This window comes from Stigmatopora nigra, chromosome 8 (genome assembly GCF_051989575.1).
Source record: "Stigmatopora nigra isolate UIUO_SnigA chromosome 8, RoL_Snig_1.1, whole genome shotgun sequence".
Classification (NCBI taxonomy): Eukaryota; Metazoa; Chordata; class Actinopteri; order Syngnathiformes; family Syngnathidae; genus Stigmatopora; species Stigmatopora nigra.
The window spans coordinates 4,802,834-4,826,924 of NC_135515.1; the positions used below are offsets into that span (position 1 = coordinate 4,802,834).

The 24,091-nt window shown below is 39.2% G+C and overlaps 2 protein-coding genes across 4 annotated transcripts in view; one reads left to right on the plus strand and one right to left on the minus strand.

Annotated features, from left to right (window-relative positions):
• fli1 (Fli-1 proto-oncogene, ETS transcription factor) overlaps positions 1 to 504 on the minus strand; it is a 34,841-nt gene extending 34,337 nt beyond the window's left edge. Inside the window, exon 1 of one of the 2 annotated variants that reach the window (XM_077722031.1) lies at positions 201 to 504. Coding sequence is in view for 1 of the 2 variants with exons in the window: in XM_077722030.1 (XP_077578156.1) it covers positions 177 to 179 (3 nt within the window). In the remaining variant the exon portion in view is untranslated. Of the gene's footprint in view, positions 1 to 176 lie in introns of both variants that reach the window. The other variant, XM_077722030.1, reaches the window with a different exon arrangement.
• On the plus strand, positions 184 to 24,091 carry ets1 (v-ets avian erythroblastosis virus E26 oncogene homolog 1). 2 transcript variants are annotated; one of them, XM_077722038.1, is made up of 10 exons: positions 184 to 415; positions 1,965 to 2,063; positions 3,860 to 4,007; positions 19,107 to 19,226; positions 19,379 to 19,579; positions 19,867 to 19,944; positions 20,465 to 20,710; positions 21,201 to 21,461; positions 23,539 to 23,657; positions 23,830 to 24,091. In XM_077722038.1, exons 1-10 carry the CDS (start codon positions 287 to 289, stop codon positions 24,043 to 24,045), a joined length of 1,617 nt encoding a protein of 538 aa, XP_077578164.1. In that variant the 5' UTR covers positions 184 to 286; the 3' UTR covers positions 24,046 to 24,091. The 2 variants fall into 2 exon arrangements, with proteins under 2 accessions (XP_077578164.1, XP_077578163.1); XM_077722037.1 differs by lacking the exons at positions 184 to 415; positions 1,965 to 2,063; positions 3,860 to 4,007 and adding an exon at positions 10,070 to 10,427.

Consider the following 24,091-nt stretch of genomic DNA (forward strand, 5'->3'; position numbering starts at 1 on the left):
ATAATACCGGATACAATCATCGACAAATTAACTCAATAATATGCGAATTTAGAGTGCAGTAGTACATCACTTTGGTCTCCGATTTGACAAGTGCAATTATTTTTGTGGCTATGCATGATATTACTGTCTATTTCATTAAAATGGAAACCAGTGAAGTGATCTCCTATCTTACTGACCATGAGACGGTTGCAAGTTTTCACCTGTGCGCACGTGAGCAGCTTCTGCGTGTGAGGTGCGTGCGTCCACGCCAAAAGGGGGAAAAGGCGATTTGGAGAGGATCACCGTTATGATCGAGGGAGGGACTGCGTGTGTCTATATAATATTCCTGCTCCTTTTCCGCCGGGAGTCGCTCGAAGCAGGTAGAGCGTCTCTCAAATTACTCACGTCTGCAGCTTCAAACTTCTCAACACATTCGGTAAGATTTCACCATTCATAACTAGAAAAACACGCATTGCTTATTGTTTTATGGATTGATTCATCCCTAAAAGTTTCTTGTCAGTTTTATTTAGCTTTTTTTATTGTGCGTTTTTTTAAATACTTGACCTACTAGAATTTGTGACGTCAGCGTTTAATGTGCGTAAAATCTAGATTAGTATAAAAGTTTTTTTTCTACTCTGTTTTTCATTTAATGAATTCACATCAGTCCAGTTATCTCAAACTATTTCCTTCCTTTTTTTATTATTTTTTTTTATTTGTATTTGTTTTTTTTTTTACTTCACTCATTTATTGGTGCACCTCATCAGCATCATGGAATTTAAACCAAATGTGATTTGGACATTATTCTGGATGTTAAGCAAGTAAAAACTCTTGTTAAAAAATGTTTAGCATTATCTCATCAACTATCAATGTGCCTAAAACACATGTGCCGTTTTTTAACACCCAAATAAGAATGAAACCACGTGTTTCAAATCTTTTCCACCTCTGGTATCTATTGATGCTGTAAGTAGCTGTATAACAAATGGAAGTGAATTTTGTGGGAGGGGAAGACATCTTAAATGAGAGGCGGTTCTAAAAAAAAGGATTTTAAACAGACTGGACTCTGTTCCTACTCACTGAAATGATTCCGAGGAATTGTAGATTGTAGTCTACTTTTATCAGCAATCTGCATGCAATATAATTGGAGTTCCCAACTGAAAAAAACTTAACCAGCTTTCCCCAAATTATTGAGACACATATCTTATATATCAAATGTATTACAGTATCCATCCATCCATTGTCAACTCTGCTTTATATTTTGTCCAGATTTTCATGGTAAAAATCCCAGTTTGAAGTCGACACCTTAGTTGTCAATCAGTCATCGGGCACATGCAGTGGAGAGATAAGCAATTCATATATTATCACCAATATTGACACAGCCACTGGTTTGTAACGGCTTGTCATCTGAATGTAACACTACTCTATCACTGATGCAATTATAATTGAACCAATGATTTATTTTCAATTATTTTGATATTGGTATAGTTTGATGAGGTTGGAAAGTGTTACTATATATGGCATTTTCTTTCTGCTCCCATGTAAAAAATATAAAGGTGTATGCTACTGTTAAATGTCTTCAGGGGTGAATATCAATGGTTGTTGTGTAGCTTAAATTGACAGATTCAGGAGTGCATTTACCACCAGAGAGAAAGGACAATTTTAGAATCAGTACGGGCAGAGTGGGATCATTTCCCATTTTGAATGTGAATACGTATGGTTTTCTTTCCCTACGATTGACTGTCGAACAGTCTGGGGTTTAATCCGCCTCTTGAGCCTGAATGCATGCAATTTAAAGTGAACTATAACACTACTAATGAGTAGATTAGTTTTTTGGGGGGCTGAAGTCCCTTGTCTCCCTGTACTTCCCACTCTTATCTTTTACAGTTGCTCACACACATACTCCCACGCACGCAGCACTCACAGTGTAAACAGTATGTGATTGATGGCTCAACTCACACTGCTTCATGTTGTGTTGATCCCTTCAACAGGCCCAACCTCTGCTGTCTGCAGTGTCCACGATGAGTTACTACATGGATCCAGTTTCATCCTATCCGGCCCTTCACCCCTGTGACTGCCTGGCTGCAATGGTGAGACCCCCAACCTCATTTCTACCTCTCATAAATTAGTTTTGACTACCACACTAGCCAGGTGTGAGTGTTAGGAGATGCTTTGGCACAATGTATACTGATGTGTTTGTTTTCAACTTTTTATTCCATAATAATTTTAACTGCTCTTTCTCATTTTTGGTAAATGGCAATTGAGTATTTCTTTTAGTACCACTTTTCCACCTTCAAGCCACTCAAAGTGCTTTGACACTGTCATCTCATTCAATTATTCATAGCACAGCATCAGGAGATATGTGGGGGTCAGTATCTTGCTTAAAGAGACTTTGACATGATCATCAGCACAGGGGAAAAGTTCATAACTATAGTTTGGGAGACAAGTACTCTACGAATGCATACCTGTCAACCTCGAACCATTTGTGATCTTACCAAATTTTGTTTTCGCCCTTACATATATGTATAAATACATGGAAAATCTTACCACTTTACTTTTTTGTAAAAAATCACGAACAACAAGTGAAAATGAAAGTAAACATAAACAAGGGAACAGGAAACGGAAATCACATGGTGAAAGTGTTACAAAACGAAATGTTTATCATGATCTTTTTTTTTTAGCCAATCAGAGGCGCCGGTACATATATCACTTGGCAGACATGCGTTTTTTAGCCAATCAGAGGCGCCGGTACATATATCACTTGGCAGACATGCGTTTCCGGGAAGAAACAATGGCGGATGGTGAAAAATGGCTAGAAAGTGCCTTAATTTATTTTTTTTTCTCAAAATCACCGTTTAGCGTACCATTTTCATGTGTACAGCGTACCAATATAAAAATGGGCTTTCAGTTGTACCAATTACGGCGAGAACGTACCAGTTGACAGGTATGCGAATGAGTCCTGTGGCCCAACATGGTGGCATTTAGAACTCTTACACATGTTGTCCTTCGTGATTTAATCAAAGATGTTCTTTATTGCCATTGTCCAAAAACCATGCATCAACATGTACTTTTGGCGTTCATATAGAGCCTCCAACCTTGGACTAACAAGCCCAATTGGAGTCGGAGCATCTCTACCACTGCTTAGCTGAGCCATCCACTCAGTGGTCTGGATTCAGTTATTTACAAATAGACTCGGGAGTAGCAGGGAACATTGGGATTCCTGGCAGGTGAGCATTCAAATGGTGTAGGCCAAGGAGCAGAAACACAAATGCCTCCATTAGTATGCAGAGCTTTAGCGAATTAGGATAAAAGACTGAGGTTATATGGTAATGGAAACCCCACACTGGCCTGAAAGAAAACATGGAAGGTTACAGAACCACAGGTCTTAATTGGCTCAGGTGGTGATGCTCGCCTTTGGAATTGAGACGCTTTCATACGAGGGCAGACTTGGTCAGAAGGTGAATGCGCCACAAACTTGTTTGAATGAACGAGAATGAGAAGTCTTCGTGTTTGCTTCAATAGCTTGACAAACATTCTGTATAAATTATTCTTATTGATATTATTTCATGAAGGGTGGCCACAAACGACACAATTTTCTGAATTGTGCAAAGATGAACACATTTAATTTCATGGGCAAACACACTTTCCTATCTATTGAAACTTCTTGTTTGTTGACAATTGCAGGCTTAGATATACTAAAAATGGTCAATTGTTCACTATCTTCTATATCCACAAAGAATTTTAATGTCTTTCCTTCTCCCCTGTCAAATCTTGACTTCCCTTCAGTGCAGCCTCATATGTTTTTGTGATAAGCTCAATAAACACAGTAGAGATAAATGTAGCCACGAAACATAATAAATGATTACTCTGTCTTTTTTCCATCCAGAGACAGAATGGAGGGGTTGCCGTGGGACCCCAGTTGCATCTCCTAGCTGCAGTCCAACACCAGCAACAGTGCTACCCTTCCCAGCCTTTCCATCTTCATGATATTCCACTTCAGGAGGTCCCTAATGGACATGAGTTGTGTCCCACAGGTAAGATGTGGACGAAAGTCAAAGAATAACAATCTTGATCATCTTCATTACTAAATCATAATGATTGTTTGATGTGTTGCAAGTGGTTTCACGCTGAACTTGAGCAATATTCATTGGTCATGGAGTCTTCTAAAAAAAAAAAAACGGAATCCTGAATTGAAACCAAATCAAGATTCAAAGCAAGGGCTGCAGGCTTTTCAAATTAAGATTTCTTGGTCCATCAAGACTATGAATCATCATCACATGAGAGGATAAATACTATTTAAGATCCCACTATTCAGACATTTAAGGCCTTTGTCAAATGTCAATTTGTTTTCTTAATAAACATATAATCATAAATTATATGAAAGTTACCACCACAAACAGGCTTGTTTGGGTTATGTTACCCTTGTTGTGCAAAAGCTGAATAGATTTTCCACTAACTTTTTTTGATAGGTCAGGCACTCCCCAAACGCTCATTCCCTATAGTTTGACATCAGCTGAGGTCAAGGAACATTTTGGAAAATAGTAGACATTTCATGCAGCTACAACATCCTAACAATGCCAAGCCTTTATGAGAAAAAGGCTACAACCAATCGCATTCTAATCCTTTTTTATCTCTTTCCATATTTTTTCTTTCTTTTTAATGGAGGTTTTATTTGAATCTAAAATATTATTTCCAGTGCACTTGACTTTGGTATCTTCTAATCCTCAAAGGTAATTGATGCTGCCAGCCTGGGATGCACGTCACAGTGCCAGTGTATAGTATCTTGGGTGATTTCTTATGTCCCTTTCCTTGGCCAGATGCTGGGGGTAAAAAGCTTGGAGAAGGGAACGCGATTTGCAGGGTTTGGGGGTGAAAATCAGCTATCTTTTTCCCAAGCCTTTGGTTTGGTCTCTTGAGAGGTGCTAGTGTGTGTGTGTGTGTGTGTGGATGCTTGTGAGTGTTGGCGTGTATGTGAGCGAGGCAGGATTTGAAGGGATTTGATGTTGTTTGTTACTAGAGACACACTCCTTTGCAGCTTCACTTCTTTGCTCCCAGCGTTTAGAAGTACATTGCTAAGTGGAAAAAAATTGACCCAATACTGACCTTCAGTTATACTTCTTATATAGAGACTTTCACTTTTTGGACAAGTTCACTGATAAAATTATCATTGGGCATGCTATTTAATAACCCCCCAAAAAATACTATAGATCAGTGTTTAACATTTACAAGTTGGGGTTTGCAAACAATTTGCTTTGTCCAGGTACTTTAGCTTTTTTTCCACTTTCCAGAAATACAATCTTCAAGTTCAAAGCAGCCTAAAATTGCCCATGCATGTGAATTTAACTGTTTGATGTTCCAAAAATAGCCAAATTGGATTGTGAGAAGAAAAAAAAGTTAAATTAAATGAAAGTATCCAACATTTTAAACTTTCCTCAGAGTGTGATTCCGCTCCCTTCTGTGAAATATAAACAGGGAACTGTTAAAAATGACATGTTGATTGTATGAGCATGAGTAAAGAGCAGATGTTGAACGTAAGGGGACCATCTCATTTTTGGCAAAGAGCCCAATGTCACACACTGTTCCTCTTGATATCCTACAGCCATGCCATGGTTATGTTTACACTGACCCAACCCTGTTATACATTGCCACTGCCACTCAGGTTGCTGTAAAGCCTCCATGCAATAATTCCCACTATGCATGTTTCTTTGTGTCTGTGTTGCTCCATATTCCATCATGTAGAATTCTAACCCTGATTTATTCTCAAGGCCATCTAGCATTGATTGCAATGTAGGCACAGATTCATTCATTAAATTCCCACCATGCACTCTGGTGGATATAATATTACAGCATCCTCCTATTCAGAAAAGCACACACACGCACACAAACACAGAACCCGTTTGCACCATTGTGTGTCCATTTAAACATGTCCTTCCATTTACTCTATGCAGCTGTGATCTGGCACTCAGGGACCATTGGCCTGTGTTTTATTTGATGTGATTTGACAGCTGGACATTTAGAAGGGTGGGCGCTGGTGATTTGGGAAAGTAGAGGGTGGTGGGTGAGGTTTCACTTGGAAGTGAGTGGGCGGGATGGAGGTTGAACTGAGAGGACAGATAAGAAGGGAAGTCAAGGGAACGGAATCACCGCTCACGTTGGGAGAAGAGGATTCGAGTGGGCTAGGAAGAGGGTGGGTGACACGTGTAGCGTCATGGGGGAAGAGGGAGGGGGTGTGTGGGGGGGTGCAGGTCACGTCCACACGGGTGCACGGAGATTTTTTTATTTCTTCAAGTAAACATGGGACATGCGGGGGTCTTGGGGGGGTTATGGGAAAGGAGGAAGCAGTGATGCTAATCAGGCCAGTGCACACTTCCCCTTTCAACAATAAAACAAAACAAGAGTCCAAACATGGAAAAGTCATAGACAACTGCAGAGGAATGTGCTGCATAGCTACTATGCTTCCAAATCATGATTGGTCAGAGGTCACAGGTGTTAAGTCAGTAAAGAGAGAGGCGCGCCAAGTAAGTTTTTGATAGTACTGTGGAAGTTAATATTTTGGGCATTTATTTAGCTCCATATTATCGCACTAAAATGTCATAATTTTATATGAAGTGGATCTGTTGAAACATGTCAAAGCTGAAATTGAGGTTTTTGTCTTTCTGGTTTATTATTTGTGACCAATTTTGCGTTTTGAAAATACAAAATCATTGTCATAATCAAAGCACACTTGTGTGATGGCAATGAAAATAAATGTACAACGGAATTGTAGTTTTTTTTGTAGAGTGATGTTTTAAGAAAGGAAGTAAACAAAAATGTAGTTGCTATCTCTCTCCTTAGTGTGCCTACTTATTCCTCTGTACAACCATCATTCATTCAATGTGAACCAAATTAGAGCTGCTCTAGGAGAGCTTTATCTGAGAGCATGTCGGCAACATTATGGCCTGGGTGGAGCGAGCAAGAGAGAAAGAAAGAGAGGGCAAGACAGAGAGAGGGAGGTCTGGGAGGCAAAAAGACTCCGAGGGGGTGGGGATAATTGAATTATCTACACAATGGAGTGATGGGGGGCACGTGGTGCCGCTAATGGAGGAAGAGATGTCCTTTTTAGCAAAGCTAATTGATCAGAAAAGCCTTTATTCAGGGGGCTCTTCTACTTTCCCAGTGCACTTATACTGTGCACACGCAGACTTTGGAATGCTGAGGCACAAGGGAAAGGGGCACACAAGTGCATTAAACACCACTGGAAAAAATCACACACGCCCATCCAAATAAACCCACTTTAACTTTTGCTTTGAGTCACTCAGCTAAGCCTTAGATCTCAGGAGGAGGCGGCATCAAGCCTGTGGCACCTTCGGGGAGCATGGACCCTTGATAGAGCTGTCACAGTGCCACTAGACAGCATCTACAAAGATCCTACTGTTTTACTGTTAAACTGTCTGTGGCTTGCATGCGTGTGCTTGTGTCTATTACCCATCTGCGTCTGTGTTGGACTGCCTGAGAAAGAGTGACTGATTGATTGCACACTAAACATCTATTCACACAGAGCGAACATTGTCAAGCATGTTCTACACATTGATTTTATTTGTCGTAGAAGTCGTTTCACATTTGATACGTATGAATCCAGACAAAAACTGTCATTGGGTGCCTCTACACGGAATAAGCAACCTAAATCAAGCAGACACCAGGTTCTGCCATTTGTATGCATTGCCCAGATTGAATAACCTTTCAGTAATGTCTGGTAAAAAGAGCAGGTGCTCTATTTGATGATTGTAGACATGCAGGAGACACAGATGTGCCAGAAAAACTGCTACATCATCTAGCTGGGCTTTACTACAGTGCCACTCAACTGTGAAAACCATGGCAACAGCCTTGAACATAAAATATATATATATAATTTTCTCAGCAAAAGGTACCTATATACTCTTTAACTCTTTTAGGTTATTTTTAATGTAAATCAATTTGCAGTCCATCTTTTTAAGCATAAAATTAAACTTTAATATCTAACAATTGTTGTTTTCCAGCCTTGTGCAGTGTGATGTTTGACATTGTTGCCACAAGTGACAATGTCCCTGAATGTCAGAAGTTGATCAGATTTCATGACTCTTTGTAAACATGTGACTAGATAAAACAAAACAAAAAACAAGCAGGGTATTATTGTCAAGATCAGCCATGAGCTAAGCAGTACTGTTTAAAATGATAAATGCTGTGTTATCATGATGGGCTTAATTCCAGTCCTTAAGTTATACCAAAGTACTTAATAAATATGAACAACCAGGGAAGAAACAAACAAGAAAACATACTGTACTTTACTTGCCTTCATTTAATTGCATAATTACCTTTTGTACTGACTAACTTGTGTCACAACATTACCACACACTCTTGTCTACATAACACCCTTTGGAGTTATGTAGCCAAGCCCAATCAAGTTTCTTGATTAAATACGTATGTCCTGAATGGCAACCCTTGGTCAAAACAAGACTCAAAGAAGCACTAATCTTATTTTCTCCAATGCAATTCATTTTTTTCATTTAATTTCAATCTCTTTTGAAATGGCATGCTTGCCTTTGTAATGTCACTTTTTTTTTTACTTGTACATTTCATCGCAAATGCACTGCCAGACAAGCTTCTGCTCTTCACCTTCCATGCACCGTGAGTTAAAACTCACGAGCATCCCCCTTCCGATGATTAAGTTTGACACTCATCACACTAGGGAAATTATGGCTTTCAGTTTTATTGTACAACCCAAAATTTTTAAGTGGGTCCATCTGGCCGCCACTTTAAACAGTTTCTTGAGTTGCCACTGAAGCTAATAGTCAACACCACTGTAAGAACACTGATTGCCACCCCAAGGCATTAAAGCACATGCTATGTCCTTTGAAAAACAGATATGGGGGAGTTTATTGACAGAAAACAAAACAAAGATGTACACTCAAAAAGACTGACTAGGGTTAAGTAGAAGGCACTGTACAACCAAGCCCCTTCCCCCATCTCCCTGTCCATTCTTCTCCTCATCACCTCTTTGGCGAGGCATTGCCCCTCACCACATAACCCACCCAACAGCACTCTTCCGAAACAAGGCTCCTATCAGGGCAGTGAAACCTGACCCATGCTTGCTAATGGAACCAGTGAAGTAGCACTGGTTTCAAGAGCTATACAAGATCGATATCCTCGGCTCCTCTGCCTCCATCCACATCTTCTCATTTAGAAAAACATGCATTCATCATTTGCCGTGTCATATCGATGCTCATATGTCTTCATAAAAGAAACACACAAATAAGGTTGTTTACGAAATGGGTGGATTTTCAGATAAGTGTTATTGAAATCTTATAGAAATCTGCTTCGTGAGCAGTATAGTGATCCAAAGTAATACTTTATGAATTCAAATTAGAGAAATAGTTGTTTCTCAGGGAATATTGTATATTGATAATGATTGCATGCAAAAAAAGCTTAGCCATTTTTAAAGTGTGACTCACTCATTGATTAACAAAAAGTATTTTGTTTCTATGATATGAGAAAGATGTATATTGCAGAGTACAACATTTTGTTGGCTATGTACAAAACATGATTTAAGTTTTTTTAAGCATACATAACGTGATTTAGGATTTTGGGATAGGCTCCAGCACCCCACACGACCCTAATGAGGATAAAGCGGTTCAGAAATGAGATAAGATGAGATAACGTGATTTATGCTGTTGTCTTTGTATTACAAATAAAATAGTAACAATAATTTGATAATAAAAAACTGATGTGAGCCTGATGTGTGCAGAAGTGTATAAAAAAAAATCCCAACCACGTTGGATATCATAATGGTTTTGAATTTAGAATATGTCAATGGGATGTATGTCAAACTACTCTTATGATCATCCAATAATTTTAGTGATGCTTTTTCCTAGTGGAAAGCTACTGAACAGGTCACACTGCAGGGTTGCTGTTTTTCCCAATGAAAGATTTGTAACATTACTTTCGGGAAAGTCTGTACTCACACATGCGCGTGTCTTGGAGCGATGCGCTCGTAATCGAATTGTGAATAAACCGGCGGCACGCCTGCATAAATTTCACCCTCCCAATCCCGGTTCAACACCGCCAAAATCCGCCCACCTATACTGTCGTCGCTCGGTCACTGCCACGCCCCTTTCCATGGTTAGAGCGGAAGGAGTGAGTGTGCGCGTGAGTGTGTGAGAAAGAACGAGGAAAAAAAGGAGTGTGGACAGTCTGTGTGCCGGGAGAGGAATAGAGGAGGAAAAAGTCAAGTTGGGAACGGAAAGAAAGTAGATTTTTAGTTGAGTTTTACAGATTTAGAAAGAGGCTGAACTCAGAGTGACCGGAGCGCGTCAGCCTCCCTTCTCTGTATTGAGTGATCGGAGTGGCTCGATTGTAGTGGCACAGTGCTCTGATGATCATGACGGCAGCTGTCGATATGAAGCCAACGTTGACAATCATAAAGGCTGAAAAAATGGACGGTGAGTAGACTTGTTGAAGTTTTTTTTTCCTGTATGTTGTGCCACGCGGCTGCGATCGGTACATCATTTTCTTTTTTCGTTTAGCGGGCAAGTACATGACATTGCTCAATGTGGGACTACGCTTGAGAAAAAGGCAATCACGCCAGTGGTTTTGATGTTGATGCAATCAAAGAATACCCTGTGTGGATGAATCATATTGTTGATCACAATGCAACAGTGGGAAAAGTTAACACGTACAAATGTGCTTTTACTTTTAGTGTCTTTCACTCTTGCTTTGATCCCAATCTATCTCCGTGTTTATCTCCCATCTTAACACTCATCCTTGACCTCGCCAAGGCTGCTGTCAGCAGGGGAGACTCGACCATCCCCTCCATCACGAACTCCCTGCTCCTGTCCCCCCCACCTCCTTTTAGTAGCCCCCTTCATCTATTTGCTGCTTGGCTTTTTTTTAGGCTGGCTGATGTGATGAATCTGCACTGTTGAGGTTGCCTCTCTGCTGACCCTGCTTGCCTGGAACTCTTGGCTTACTCCAGGGGCAATCCAGGACCACAACTGTTGTTAGTTGCATCTTCAGCGTTGTGGGTTATAATCGTTTTATTTTTAGATGTGTAGATTTTTGCTCTTAGCTGTGGTTTCTAACCCACTGCGTCTTTGCAGGTGCTGTTCTTAAAAGCGGTATTTTGTTGATTTGCATCATGGAAAGTTGCGGCCTATCTAATATGTTGGCTGCAATCTGGGTGTCAGTTTCTGCACACTGCTTCAAAACACTGAAAATGAAATTACAGTGACTGTGTAAATAAAATAGAAGCAATAGAAAGCTCATAGAAAGTGAAGATGACAGAAAGTTTTAGGATTGCTATTCCTTATTTATAGTTGTGTGCACATTTGTAGGGGTAATATCTAAAGAAAAAAACAGCTCATATGCATTGTATATTGGATTTTTAAAAAAAAAAAAATATATTGCACTGTGCTTGCAGGTCAATATGCAGGAAATAAGACCTTTGCTAATATTAGGACCATTATTGACGTTGTTGTTAGTCTGTCTCAGTGTGGGTCTGGAAAATCAGTAACTAACTGAAGTTGTTGTACAAGTTACTAAATATGACAAAACTTTTCTAATTGCAGAATTTCAGGGAAGTCGTGTTTTTTGGTTATTAGTACCATCCATTCATATGCCTACATAATACATAATGCAACTCTGCAGAACAATGGGCCGTACTTTGCTGAACTCAGCCTTTAATGCTAACTAATTTAAAAAGTTGCCGGATGTCATTAGTGAATGGGACGGCAGGTTTTGTTTTTGAGGTTTCATGGCAATCATACACGAGTCAGATTGAGAAATGTAGCAATAGACATAACACAACTCACTATTAGGTTAAGATGAGGAGTGATGTTAAAAGAGAGACCTTTGGATTTCTTCATTTTCTAAATCTCTAACCTAATATTTGAAATAGTTGGAAATCAATTACAGGGTTTCTGAATTGTATTTTCTTGTTCTTTTTGGTTAGGCATTATGGTCAAGGTTTAGCTACAGACAGGAATGTTCCTGATGATAATACGTCATGCATGATGGGATAGAGGAGAGGCATTTGAGACTAAGATTTTATCTGATCTTCCACTGTTGTAAATGGCATGCCTGCAGAATAGTCTTGATAGCCCTCATAAGATGTCTGTTTCTTCATTTGTGACGCAAAACTAGGAAGTCCTTCCCACTTTGGTAGGACCTGTAGAGATTTGCCAGAACACGGTTGCATAAGAATCAGACTTGTTTTAGTGTCAGCACTTTTAGTACTATAAGCTGTATAATATATGGCAGTGTTTGTGTTCTCTGTGGTCCCTGTCAATGTTTCTTCAGGTTATTGTTAATAAGTTGAGCTGATTAAAGCAAGTAGGATTATTTTATTTTTATTTTTTTTGGCTGAAAGTCTCACAAGTTACTATAAGTCAATCGCCGAGTCAAAGGCTTTCGTAGGCCACTTATTTCGGGACACTTTTCACTTGTTTTTAAAGAGGTCCATAATTGGAAAAACACTTTCCTAACTACTTTTGAAGAAATATAATGAACTTTTCTTTAAATTAATATGATGTCATTGCAGCAACAAATACTAAGAACTCATTTTTCCTGTTCCTTTTTCAACAAGGTGTGGTTTAAATTGGATTCAAACAATTCTGTGAACTAGACTGTGGTTTTAAAAAAAGGACATTCATACAAATGGAAAATGTGCTAACCCACCCAAAGTTCTTTAAAGTTTTGTGACATCAAAATGGCATTTCCTTCGTTGGATCGTTATCCAGCCTGGCGTCTCCCCAGTTGCCTGTATGAATGTGTAATAATTAAACAAGAGTATGTCCTATCTTAAAGTTCCCAAGTAACTACAAGCCTTAATCATCGCTTATAAAACTTACTCATAAAGCAAGGCGTGTTACACCAACATTCTGCTAAATAGCAAGCATATGGTTTGAGATAGATGAAGGAATTGTGGGGGTTGAAAGAGCCACAGACTATGTAAGGTGTGGCCAACTAATAGTTGTGAGCATTTATCAATGTGCTAAAAAGTTTAGATGATGTCTCACTGGAGTTAGTCTGGTTTTTGCTTCCACATTACATACTGGACTACAAGCAGAAAATATGTACATTGACACATGAAATAAAACTTGCGTCTGTATTTCCAGGGGTTTACACACTCACCCACTCAATCGACTTCAGTACTTCTGAGTCCTGTTTCAAATTTGATCACCTTCATCAGTGTGTTGTCTCAGGTATAATTTGTAGTTTTAATCCTTGTATGACTAGACTAAAAATATGGTGTACCTCACTGGCCACCAACAGGATCGGCAGCTTTTGGCCAAAACGGGTAACATGCAGTTGCAAGACTAAGTATATGAACCTTCAGGGATTACTTGGATCTCTGCTGAAATTAGTCATAAAATATGTTCTGATCTTCATAATAGTCACCACACAAAAATTTAAGTATAGTATGTGAACCTCTTGGCTAATTTCTTCTCCAAGAGCTAATTGATGCCATGAGTCAGCCAACTTTATGTCTAATCAATGTGATTAGACATACTGTGAAATAGCAGCAAAATATTTTCCCAGAGCCAAGAAGGTCATTAAATGGAAACTTTTATTTATTTATTTATTTATTTTCTACAGCAGTGTTGACTTTTCAATGGATGACATCTATGTGGGTTAAGTGTTATTACTGGTGGCTTGAACATAGGTTTAAAACAAAAGACACAGTAACTTTATTTTGCTTTAATAACTTGCAACACTTCTCATATAAATACAAATTATATGGTTTAATTATTAACTGCCATTTCAGAATCCTTTTTTTTTGTTTGTTTAATGCATACTTTCATGGTCAGGTAGTCATTTTGTGTGACTCAACAGGCAACAATTTTACAAGACTTGTTCATTTGTTCTCATCTTGACCAGTCACACTGATAGTATGACGCTAATGTTACCCCCCCTTTTCCCCAACACACACACACACACACACTTTGTTGGGATGACTCAGAGAGAGACAACAAGGAGCACATTTGATCCTAAATGACAAATTCAAATTAAAACCATCTCAGATTGCAAAACATTGAGTTGTAATTTTCCACTAATCTGCCAAACTTTAATGCCCCCCCCTAGTTGGTTTCAAGAAAATTCATTTTCTTTTCATATTTGAAGAATGCACTTTAAGAAAGATTGCGTTTAAATGTTCTTAATATTCCCAGTTTACACCCAAGCCTAAAATAAAAGCTGATCCTCATGAACAGAAAGTTCTTTTGCCACTTAAACCTCAAGCCATTTTGATGACTTTGTTGAAGATAAGGAGATTGGTGATATACATTTAGTGATTATAAAACAAAGATGGAATGGTAAGAATGCAAGATGAAAGCACTATAACATGGGGGAGGCATTTATTTATCAAGTATTCATCTGTGGCTTGGCTTCTGCACATACTATCTCACCACTACAACCAGGGCCTCAGTTTATTCAAGACATGCACAAAAGAAGTTAAGACAGATGTCATTTTGGTTTCTACTGGTAATTTGCATTTGATTGAATTGTTTTTATACCTTTTTGTTGAATCGATTAATTATTCTAGGGGTAGCAAAATCATTTTGTAAACCTTCTTAACTCTGCCCTCTGTAACTGGCTGTTGTATATCTTAACTGACTGTTGTATATCTTAGAATAGTGATTGTACTTGAATGCTTAAGAGTTGTGGCTGTAAAAGAGGTCCATAGCCCAACTACTTACTCATAGATGACCCCAGAGTGTCCTAATTTAGATGGAAATCATCTAAACATTTAATCAAATAATGCAAAAATATCGTCTAATTTCTTGCAGGTTAAATATTCATATACAGTCCTATTGACTGTGTGGGTTGTAAGCGATTGTGGCTGCCCCAAATAACATACACTTACATAATTAACCTGGTTCCAGAATTTATCGGTTTGAATGAAAAAAAGGGTTGTTATGTAGAAAATGCAACACACAAAATAAACTGTTTGTCAAATGTGTCGTCTGTTTGGTTTAATGCCCAAACAGTTCCCCCAGAGCATCCACTGTTTGTTTACAAAAGGGAAGGAGCCTGGATGCGAACCACCTGCATCTATTGGAAGACTTGGTGTTTTGTTTTTTCCTGCTTATTGTGTGTGAATACCCCTCTGGAGGATTTTAAATTTAGCCCTTGCTGGGGCGGCGCTTGAAATTAGGTGCGACTTTGAATTAACCAGTTTAGCAATAACTTGATTGTAACTTTTTCACTTGTTAATGTATATAATAGATTCATTGCTAATAGATTCATTTGATAGATGCTTGTTGCTGGAATAGAACAGACAATATTAGGTGATACAAACTCTATTGGTTTTCTTTCCATTCTTACATTGCTTTAATGAAACTATTGGTGAAAATGTTAAGCTTCTCCGTGTAAACACAAATAAACAGAAACAGTAGCACTGCTACATCACAAGATAACATGATTTGAGGTCCTGATGGAGAGGAATTAGAAGGCCAGTATGGCAGCCGAGCTGTGTTAGTCTCCTTTATTGTCTGCTTCAGTAGCCGGCATGTCTGCTGTGATGATCATTCAAAACAACTCCAGTTTCATTGCCAAAGAGAGATGTCAGCAGGAATGGTCTCATGCCGCACAGCCTCTTTACACCACCACAGGCTTGTGTGTTCCAACAAGGCAGCCAAAACCAGTGGTTGCTGTCTAAGAATAAAAGTACTGTCTCAGCATCATGATCTGTGCAAGCGGTATGGTGATGGTTTTGTTAAGTGTTAGGGGGAGTCTGCCCTTGGTTGATGCTACACTCCTATTCCTGGTCTTTTGAACTGATGGAAATTTAAACAGCTGTCTGAACAAGCATCCCTCTCAGAACCAGACTGCTACACAACCCTCCTCCTCTTGCTCCATTGCTGCTCCAAGTCGCCACCTCTGGAGTACTGAATGCTCCCCTTCATGCGTATGGATTGTATGAGCTTTGGTTTCCTGATATGATCTCCAGCAAAGATTGTTCCACATAGAACTGTCACGTGTGTTCGGCTTTTCGTCTTAATGTTTCCAATAATAGGACTTGGGCATTACGACAAAACATATTGCACTTTTCTTCTGTACCGAGTGGATTTATATTCATGTTGGATCTTCAGAAACACCTTAGTGGTGGATTTTGACCGTTACTTGAACCCACAACTCTTTCTAATGCCCACAGGAAGTGAACACTTAGCCAGGGGAAACTGACTTTGAAATGGCGTTTTGAATATGAAAGAAAAGCATAAATCAGCAAAGGTAGACGATTTGCATCATTTACCAGTTTTTTTTTCCCACAAAATTTGGCTCATCAGACCAACTCATATCCATCCTCTGATAAAACTCTAGGATTTATTCAACACAGTTGCACTATGAAAAGCATATTGTCCCATTGTTTGGGGTTGACTTTCATGTGATGTTTGTCATTGCATCACAAAATGGGAGATTGTAGTCTGGGCTTTACGAATGAACCAAGTCCCAGAAAAGGCCTGGGAGATGGCATTGATCCCAAAGTGATGTCACACCATAGACATGGAAAAGTGAGAGAGCATTAAGAGACCTCCCGTTCATGGGATCGTATTACATTCTGGTGACTCATCCACCATACTTAGCAGTCCTGAAGCACCCACCGCCCCAGGATGCCCCCTCTTCCATTCAACCATGCCCTGTTCATGTTTTTTGCGAACCCAAATATAAAATCCAATTTAGTTTAGGGCTAAATATCTATGTTTTGTAGGTTAGCAGCGTTGGGTCCTTTATAGATTGTTTTGTTTTGATTGGTGGTAAAAGTCAAAATTTGGGGGAAAATAGCTTGTCAGACGCTTTTTTAGAAAAGAGCACAGCCAGCAGCCTTCCCATTATTTATTTATTGACAAGAATGAAGAATTAATGAATGTCCAAACAACTGATTCACTTCTCCAAATCGCTGACTATTCTATATGTCCTCCATCATATTTTCCACTCTGCATCCCGACAGAGCCACGCCCATGTTTGTAAACTAAGTGGGCAGAACCACACAGCCTAATGTGGAAAGTGATGACTTATGGATGCTTGAACTTATTTGACCATTGTGTCTCTAATGGGACTTGCAAGCATTGAAATCCTATCATGGCATCATTTACTAGATATTGCCTAGAATGATGGTAGCTTAGCCTCTTTCACTAATGGACTAAACTACTCATTACGTCTCTGCCGCAGATACATTTCACAAGGATCATATTCAGAGTTGGTGCTGCTATTACTATTAGTTCTTTAACATATTGTGTCTTATGGACGAAATGGCATACCTGTATTGGGTGCCATTCAGAGGCTCAATTTCGTCATCACAAGTCCATACAGTGAACATTGAAACTTTAGGGGGGGAGATGTTTTGTTCATCGGTTTTTAATGGCAGCTCTTAGTGTTGCATGTATTTGATGGAAGATTTTGCGCTTAAGTAGTTTCAAAAAGTATTAAATAGCACAATGGGGAGGGAGAGGCTCAAGTGCAGCTTTAACTCAACTTGATCTAGTTTAAATAAACGGGCACACTTTGCTGTGGTTTTTACATCAAAGGGCAGACTGTCTGAGCCCCCATTTCAGCCTGTAGAAAGTGTAAGTTTTAAAAAATATATGTTTGTATTCTTAGGCTGCATGTATAGTGTTCATCCCATCACAATGTATATCTAAATGCAAATATGAAGAGGAAATGTGTTTGATACTTTATAAGGCCCGCGACACCAATATTTATTTTATTTGCAGCAAATCATATATTTTCTCTTTAAATCAGGATCACAAGTTTGCCATTTCACAGTTATATACTTTTTCAAGTTACTGCTAAATTACATGCAAACTGCAGTACACTATGCTACTACTATTACATAGGTTAAGATCATGTGAGATTGTTGGTTTTATGCTGGCAGATGTTGGTCACAAGGGCAAAAGGAGTGGAAGCGGCTGTGAATTCCAGACTGGGTCGAGACGTCACTGAGTGGTCATGGCAGGCATGAAGTGTATGTAGTTTTGCAATATTGGGAGATAAATCCACAAGCCATTTGATATGATGCTGTGGTCATTTTTCCTTTTTCTATATGTAGTTTGCATTTTTTAACTCAGATTTCAGCAACACTATTAAATAATAGTTCAACCAACAAGTTGAATTGATCATATACAACCCTAAGAAAAAACTCTCGTAAAACAATTGGACTACACATCGGAATGAGTGCAATTACAACTCCCAGATGTACACAGACACCATGTTTCGCAATGATGAACATAAACATATGAATAATCCAATACTTGACTGATCACTAGAGTCAGTGATTTAGAATTTTGCAGCCCAACCTCGTCATCTTGGTGTCCATTGTCCTTTTAGGACCATCTCCCATATTGGTCTGAGTATCTCACACTTCTTAAATCTGTTCAATTTAATTAGGTGAGCGCGAGTCATCAGGCAATGTTTAAAGGCATCAAAGGGTGTTCTGTTCCCCACTGGGTGCCCACTGGCTGTAAACAGAGAACAGTGTGCGTAGTGTCTGAGTGAGACCCTCAAGACAGATCACACACCCCCAACTTGGCTAAGTCTCGTTGCACCCTAGATGACATCATCACCTCATTTCTTGACCCCTGACCCTTCTCAGGGTTTAACCTCATGCTTGGTCTGGCGACAGTAGGTCCACTGTGTCAGGGCTACATTGTAGGAGGGGTACAAAGAGGTCACGATGTTACTGATGGGCATCAGGAGCATATGTGAAGGTATGTGCTCTAGAAGGTGGCCTTTGGAGAAATGAAAAATAAACAAACTGTATCTTACTCATAAGTCGGGGAGGAAAAGTCTTGTAAGTCACTGTGTGCCTAAACAGTGTGATATTTTTCCTCTATGAATGATACTGAGCTAAAAATGGGAGGTCAAAACATTCTTCCATGTTTTATGAAAAGAAAAATGCTCCACATTGCCATAATTCCACTAGAGCTCATCTGCCATTCATTTATTCTGATCTGACAATGCTATGCTTATACTGTTTCGCTTGCCCTTCTTCAGTGCATTAATTGAGTGTGGATAAGTATTTCATACTTCTCATTTCATACTGCTGTCACATGGCTCCTGCTTAGATTCCTTGGGTTATTGACCAATAAATGATTGCATTTTTTGTCATCTCTGTGTTCTGACAGAACCAGATTGTGGTGATGTTCCCCTGCTAACTCCTGGGAGTAAAGAGATGATGTCCCAAGCTCTAAAGGCCACATTCAGTGGCTTTACCAAAGAACAGCAACGACTGGCCATACCCAAAGGTAGATGAACGATGAACCTACATCGTAACCTTACATTTTTAAATGCTGTGATAATCTACCCTCACGGAGCAGATTTTTTTAAATGCATTTTATTGTATTTTTTTTAAATCACTCATATTTGGGGGAATTATTATTTCTTTGATGGCCTTTAGATCCCAGACAGTGGACGGAAAACCACGTAGGAGCTTGGCTAACATGGACTGTGAATGAGTTTAGCCTGAAGAACGTAGACTTCGACAGATTTTGCATGAATGGCGCCAACCTGTGTGCCATGGGCAAAGAGCGCTTCCTGGATTTAGCACCCGACTTTGTCGGTGACATCCTTTGGGAGCATTTAGAAATGCTTCAAAAAGGTAAGATCCCCATATTCGCACACATGAGTTATAAGATTGATGGTACTCAAATGTATTATGTTAAAAAAAACACACACACGCACACAAACACACCCACACAAGAGATGTGATCTTTTCTTGTATTCATCTAGTCGATATTTGCTATAGTAACAAGAGCCAAACAGGAAAGCACAAGTTCGCCTAGGTCATTAATATTTCAGAATGATGCATGCAGTTACGTGATACATAACATCGATGCCGAGGTCACTGACGCTCAGCAACTGATTCTTTATCTATTTTTCATGAAGAAGATACAAAGCATTACACCAACAACGGACTGACCTCCAATTTCCAGGAATCCCGTTATACCTCAGACTACTTTGTCAGTAAGTACTTGCTACACTTACTTTCAGTCATGTTGTAATATTATAGGAGGGCATCTTAAAATAAGACATTCAAACTGAGGAGAGAAAACATTTTATAATAAATTGTCATTAAAGCAAAGTGATACAGTTTAGATTTTCTTCTAGTTGTATTTTGACGAACTTCTGATTGGTTTTCTTTTTAATTTGCCAGCAAGGGCCCTACATTATGTATATAATGTCCTAACTAGTTTGGAATTGCAGTTGTAAACATAAAAATCAAGCATATTGAATAATAACAAAGCAAAGATGTTTGTAACTGTCTTAAAGTTCAAATTAGTGCTTCTTGTATTTATTTATTTTTATTTTTTGTTAGTAAAAGCCTTGTGATTTTCCTCAATTGCTTATCAGTGTCATCTGCCACAGTTGTTATAGACTTCACATGAGGGATGAACACTCTGGTTGCTTAAAAGATTGATCCCATTACACTGTTTTGCTCTTCTCTTTCCTGCTCTGCTTTCTCTCCACTCTCTCCCCTCTCCAGGCTATGGCGTTGAGCATGCCCAGTGCGTTCCCCCTTCTGAATACTCAGAACCCAGCTTCATCACAGAGTCCTACCAAACGCTTCACCCCATTAGCTCAGAAGAGTTACTAACGCTCAAGTACGAAAGCGAATACCCCGCTGTCATTCTTCGGGACACACCCATCAACCCCCTGCAGGCCGACTACTTCTCTGTTAAACAGGAGGTGGTATCCCCTGACAACATGTGTGTGGGACGTTTAAGTAGAGGTAAGGGGGTCACAAATTAAACCTGGAATAAACTAGGAGATTGAACCTCAGATTAGTCTGTAGAGTTCATTGTATATTTTGGGCATGAGTTATTTATGTGGTGTGGTAGTGTCTATTGCTGTCTGAATGCATGCAAGAGTCCTGATTTCACAAAAAAAACTAAAACATTTGGTTCATCCAAATTCTTGGTAAACATGCTTATCACACTTTTCTAGGTCGAGGAAAATCAACATTATTTTGAACGCTGCTAATACTGTTATGAGTTAAAAGGCCCTGGAGCCTATCCCAGCTGACTTTGGGCAAATGGTCATTGACTGATCTCATTTTTCTGTATCGATTCATATTCATGTTGTTGAGGTTCTTTTGGAAAGAGTCATAAAGATAAAATATACAAACAAATTCTAATGTGACTAGACTTTTTTAAGTACTACTGTTTTAGACTGTACACATAGATGCTGTTAGGTTTTTAATATGACCCACTTATCTGCAGGTAAGCTGGCTGGACAAGACTCTTTTGAGAGTACCGAGAGCTTTGAAAGCTGTGACCGTTTGACGCAGTCCTGGAGCAGCCAGTCATCTTTCAGCAGTCTACAACGGGTACCTTCGTACGACAGCTTTGACTCAGAGGATTACCCAACAGCTTTACATGGCCACAAGCCCAAAGGCACCTTTAAAGACTATGTGAGGGAACGTTCTGACCTCAGCAAAGACAAACCCGTCATTCCAGCAGCGGCACTTGCAGGTTACACAGGTGAGCAGTTTAATAGGAAAGTTTTTGAAAAAATGTATACACACACAATAAACACAGCAATATCAAGCACACTTGTGAGGAGACTTACAAATCCTGGCGATGGGTGATTCCTGTTGCTTTTATTTCTTTAAATAAAAGTACATTTTTCTTGCACAGGCAACATTTTCCCATGTCAAAGAACGCTTTGTCCAAGACTACCTTCATAATTAGTCACACAGTACGGTGCCTTGTTATGCTTCAGGCACATTTCTCGAAATATAAATAATCAATTCATGCATGTGAGAAACAAAATATGTTGTCCTTCTTCCATTATTTCCTTTGATTCTCTGTCTTTTGGCTTTTTCCACTTCTATTCACGTTTAATATTCCTCGTAACAATCTGTAACACACATCACCACCTACATTTCGCAGGTTGTCTTAGCAACACTTCTAAAGCCAGCTTTGCACATGATCATCCAGAGAAAAATGATCATTTTATCTTTTGATAGTATCCTAGATTATATGAGTTTTCTGAATTTTACAGTCTTCATACACATGTCAAAAGTTAACCTCTTTTAGTTCTATTTTGATACAGAGCCCGTTTTGCACTTATTTTTGTGTTGGTGGGTTTAACAAAGGGATAAAAAAGACAGTAGTATGGTAAAATGCAACCTTTTTTCATTACACTCAATTTCTTATCAATGTGCTGACATAAGCAACACACCATTGTGGGAATGACACAGAAGATAATTTGTCTACATATCTTTAGTTTCCTCTGACTAACCAACATTTTAACAGCCTACTCCATCGAAAAATGTCTTGCATCATCGCAAACTATTTAGTCTGATATAATATTCCTCACATGTGTAGACAAAATGTACAGATAAGTCTACTTATCATGCTGCAATTTTGCTTTTGTTGTAAAAATGAATAATGTGCTCAATATTACAACTTTTATTCACCTGGTAGTCCTTCAGTACAGATTTAATTGCCTATTTGGCCATTTTGTAATTTATTGGATCAAATTTTCCATTTTGGGTGGGTCGCATACAGGACTGTGAAAGTGCTGCTAATGTGAGGCCCCACTGTACACTTATTGTACATTGTATTATATTTTTGGAAATATTTTTGGAAACATTTTTCTTTTCATAAAAATGGGGTCTGCATTTTGTGTGCAAGTAGCCGTTGCTGGTGAAGGGCCTTACTGTTTCAGTGGCAGACATTGGAATGTGAGTCAAAGTTGTGAAAGAGCGACAGTGTTACCACCATATGCATTCTTAATAGTCTCAAACACAAGCTGTATGGTCACAAATGACATGTCGAGTTTGTAACCCACACGCTTGGTTTCCCCGAACGCTTTTGCTTGTATATATATGAAATTACAGTTGGAGATGGCTTTCGCTACCTTTTTTTCTGTATGGGGCTTTTTTTGCTGGGGCGTTGTGCTGCAAAAACAGTTGTCATTTCAACACCCACGCCTCAGCAGCAGGTGGGTTTTGGGCATATGCTGAAAAGCCGCCACAACATCAAAGTGTTTTGCAGTCAATCTAGCACATGCGAAACTAGTGTTTTTTTTCCAACTGTCTTTGTTCCGCTTTTATTGCGCTTTTTCATTGTAAAACATCAAGAACAGGTTATTCTATTACCGTCACAAAATGTCATCTTCAAACTAATTTCTATTCTTTAAGAGGCCCCGTGATTGGCTGGTCACCGATCCATCCAACAACCCTTGTTAGGATATTTGATATACGGAAAATTAATTGAATAACTGACTGATTATATTTGGATTTCTAAGAAACACTACCTTTAATTTAAGTTAACACAGGAGCATGAATACACAATGAAAATACTTGTGATTCAGGAGTTTGAAGGTTTACTGTAGTATATTTCTGACCTTGTGTCTTGCACCATAGCGCTGATACTTGCAACATACATTACAGATTGTTGACACATGTAGAACACAGCCATTAATTGTGAGAAATTCCTTCCTCAATGTTGCTGTAAAAATAGAAGAATTTTAGGGAGTAAGACACCACTTTTTATTTTTTTCAAGCCAGTCTTATGAAAACTGTACACGTGTTTTTCATATGGTCTCCAGGCACGGGTCCTATCCAGCTGTGGCAGTTTCTTCTGGAGCTGCTGACCGATAAGTCTTGCCAGTCCTTCATCAGCTGGACAGGCGACGGCTGGGAGTTCAAGCTTTCCGACCCTGATGAGGTGAGAGGTTGCGACCTCCACTGGTCACTAGCACACACCCTGGGAGGTCTTAAGTATTTAACCATATGAACAAATGTTCTTTTTATTTAAAGAAAGTTCAGTTTTATGAATGTATTTCAAAAACATGTACAATATATGTTGCTGATTCTTCTTTTCTTCCATGGTGCTTTAGGTTGCTCGCAGGTGGGGTAAGAGGAAAAACAAGCCCAAGATGAACTATGAGAAGCTTAGCCGTGGGCTGCGCTACTACTACGATAAAAACATCATCCACAAGACGTCGGGGAAGCGCTATGTGTACCGCTTTGTTTGTGACTTAAAAAGCTTGCTGGGCTACACTCCTGAGGAGCTTCACGCTATGCTGGATGTAAAGCCAGACACGGACGAATAAATGTCATGCAAAAGACAATGAAGCCGCATGGACCGGCACTCATTAA

Bases quoted from the DNA above. Each gene is read 5' to 3' on its own strand.
- ets1 (XM_077722038.1), top strand. From the start codon at position 287: ATGATCGAGGGAGGGACTGCGTGTGTCTATATAATATTCCTGCTCCTT. The intron at 4,008-19,106 runs GTAAGATGTGGA...GTGTTCTGACAG, and splicing joins ACATGAGTTGTGTCCCACAG to AACCAGATTGTGGTGATGTT. The intron at 23,658-23,829 runs GTGAGAGGTTGC...ATGGTGCTTTAG, and splicing joins AGCTTTCCGACCCTGATGAG to GTTGCTCGCAGGTGGGGTAA.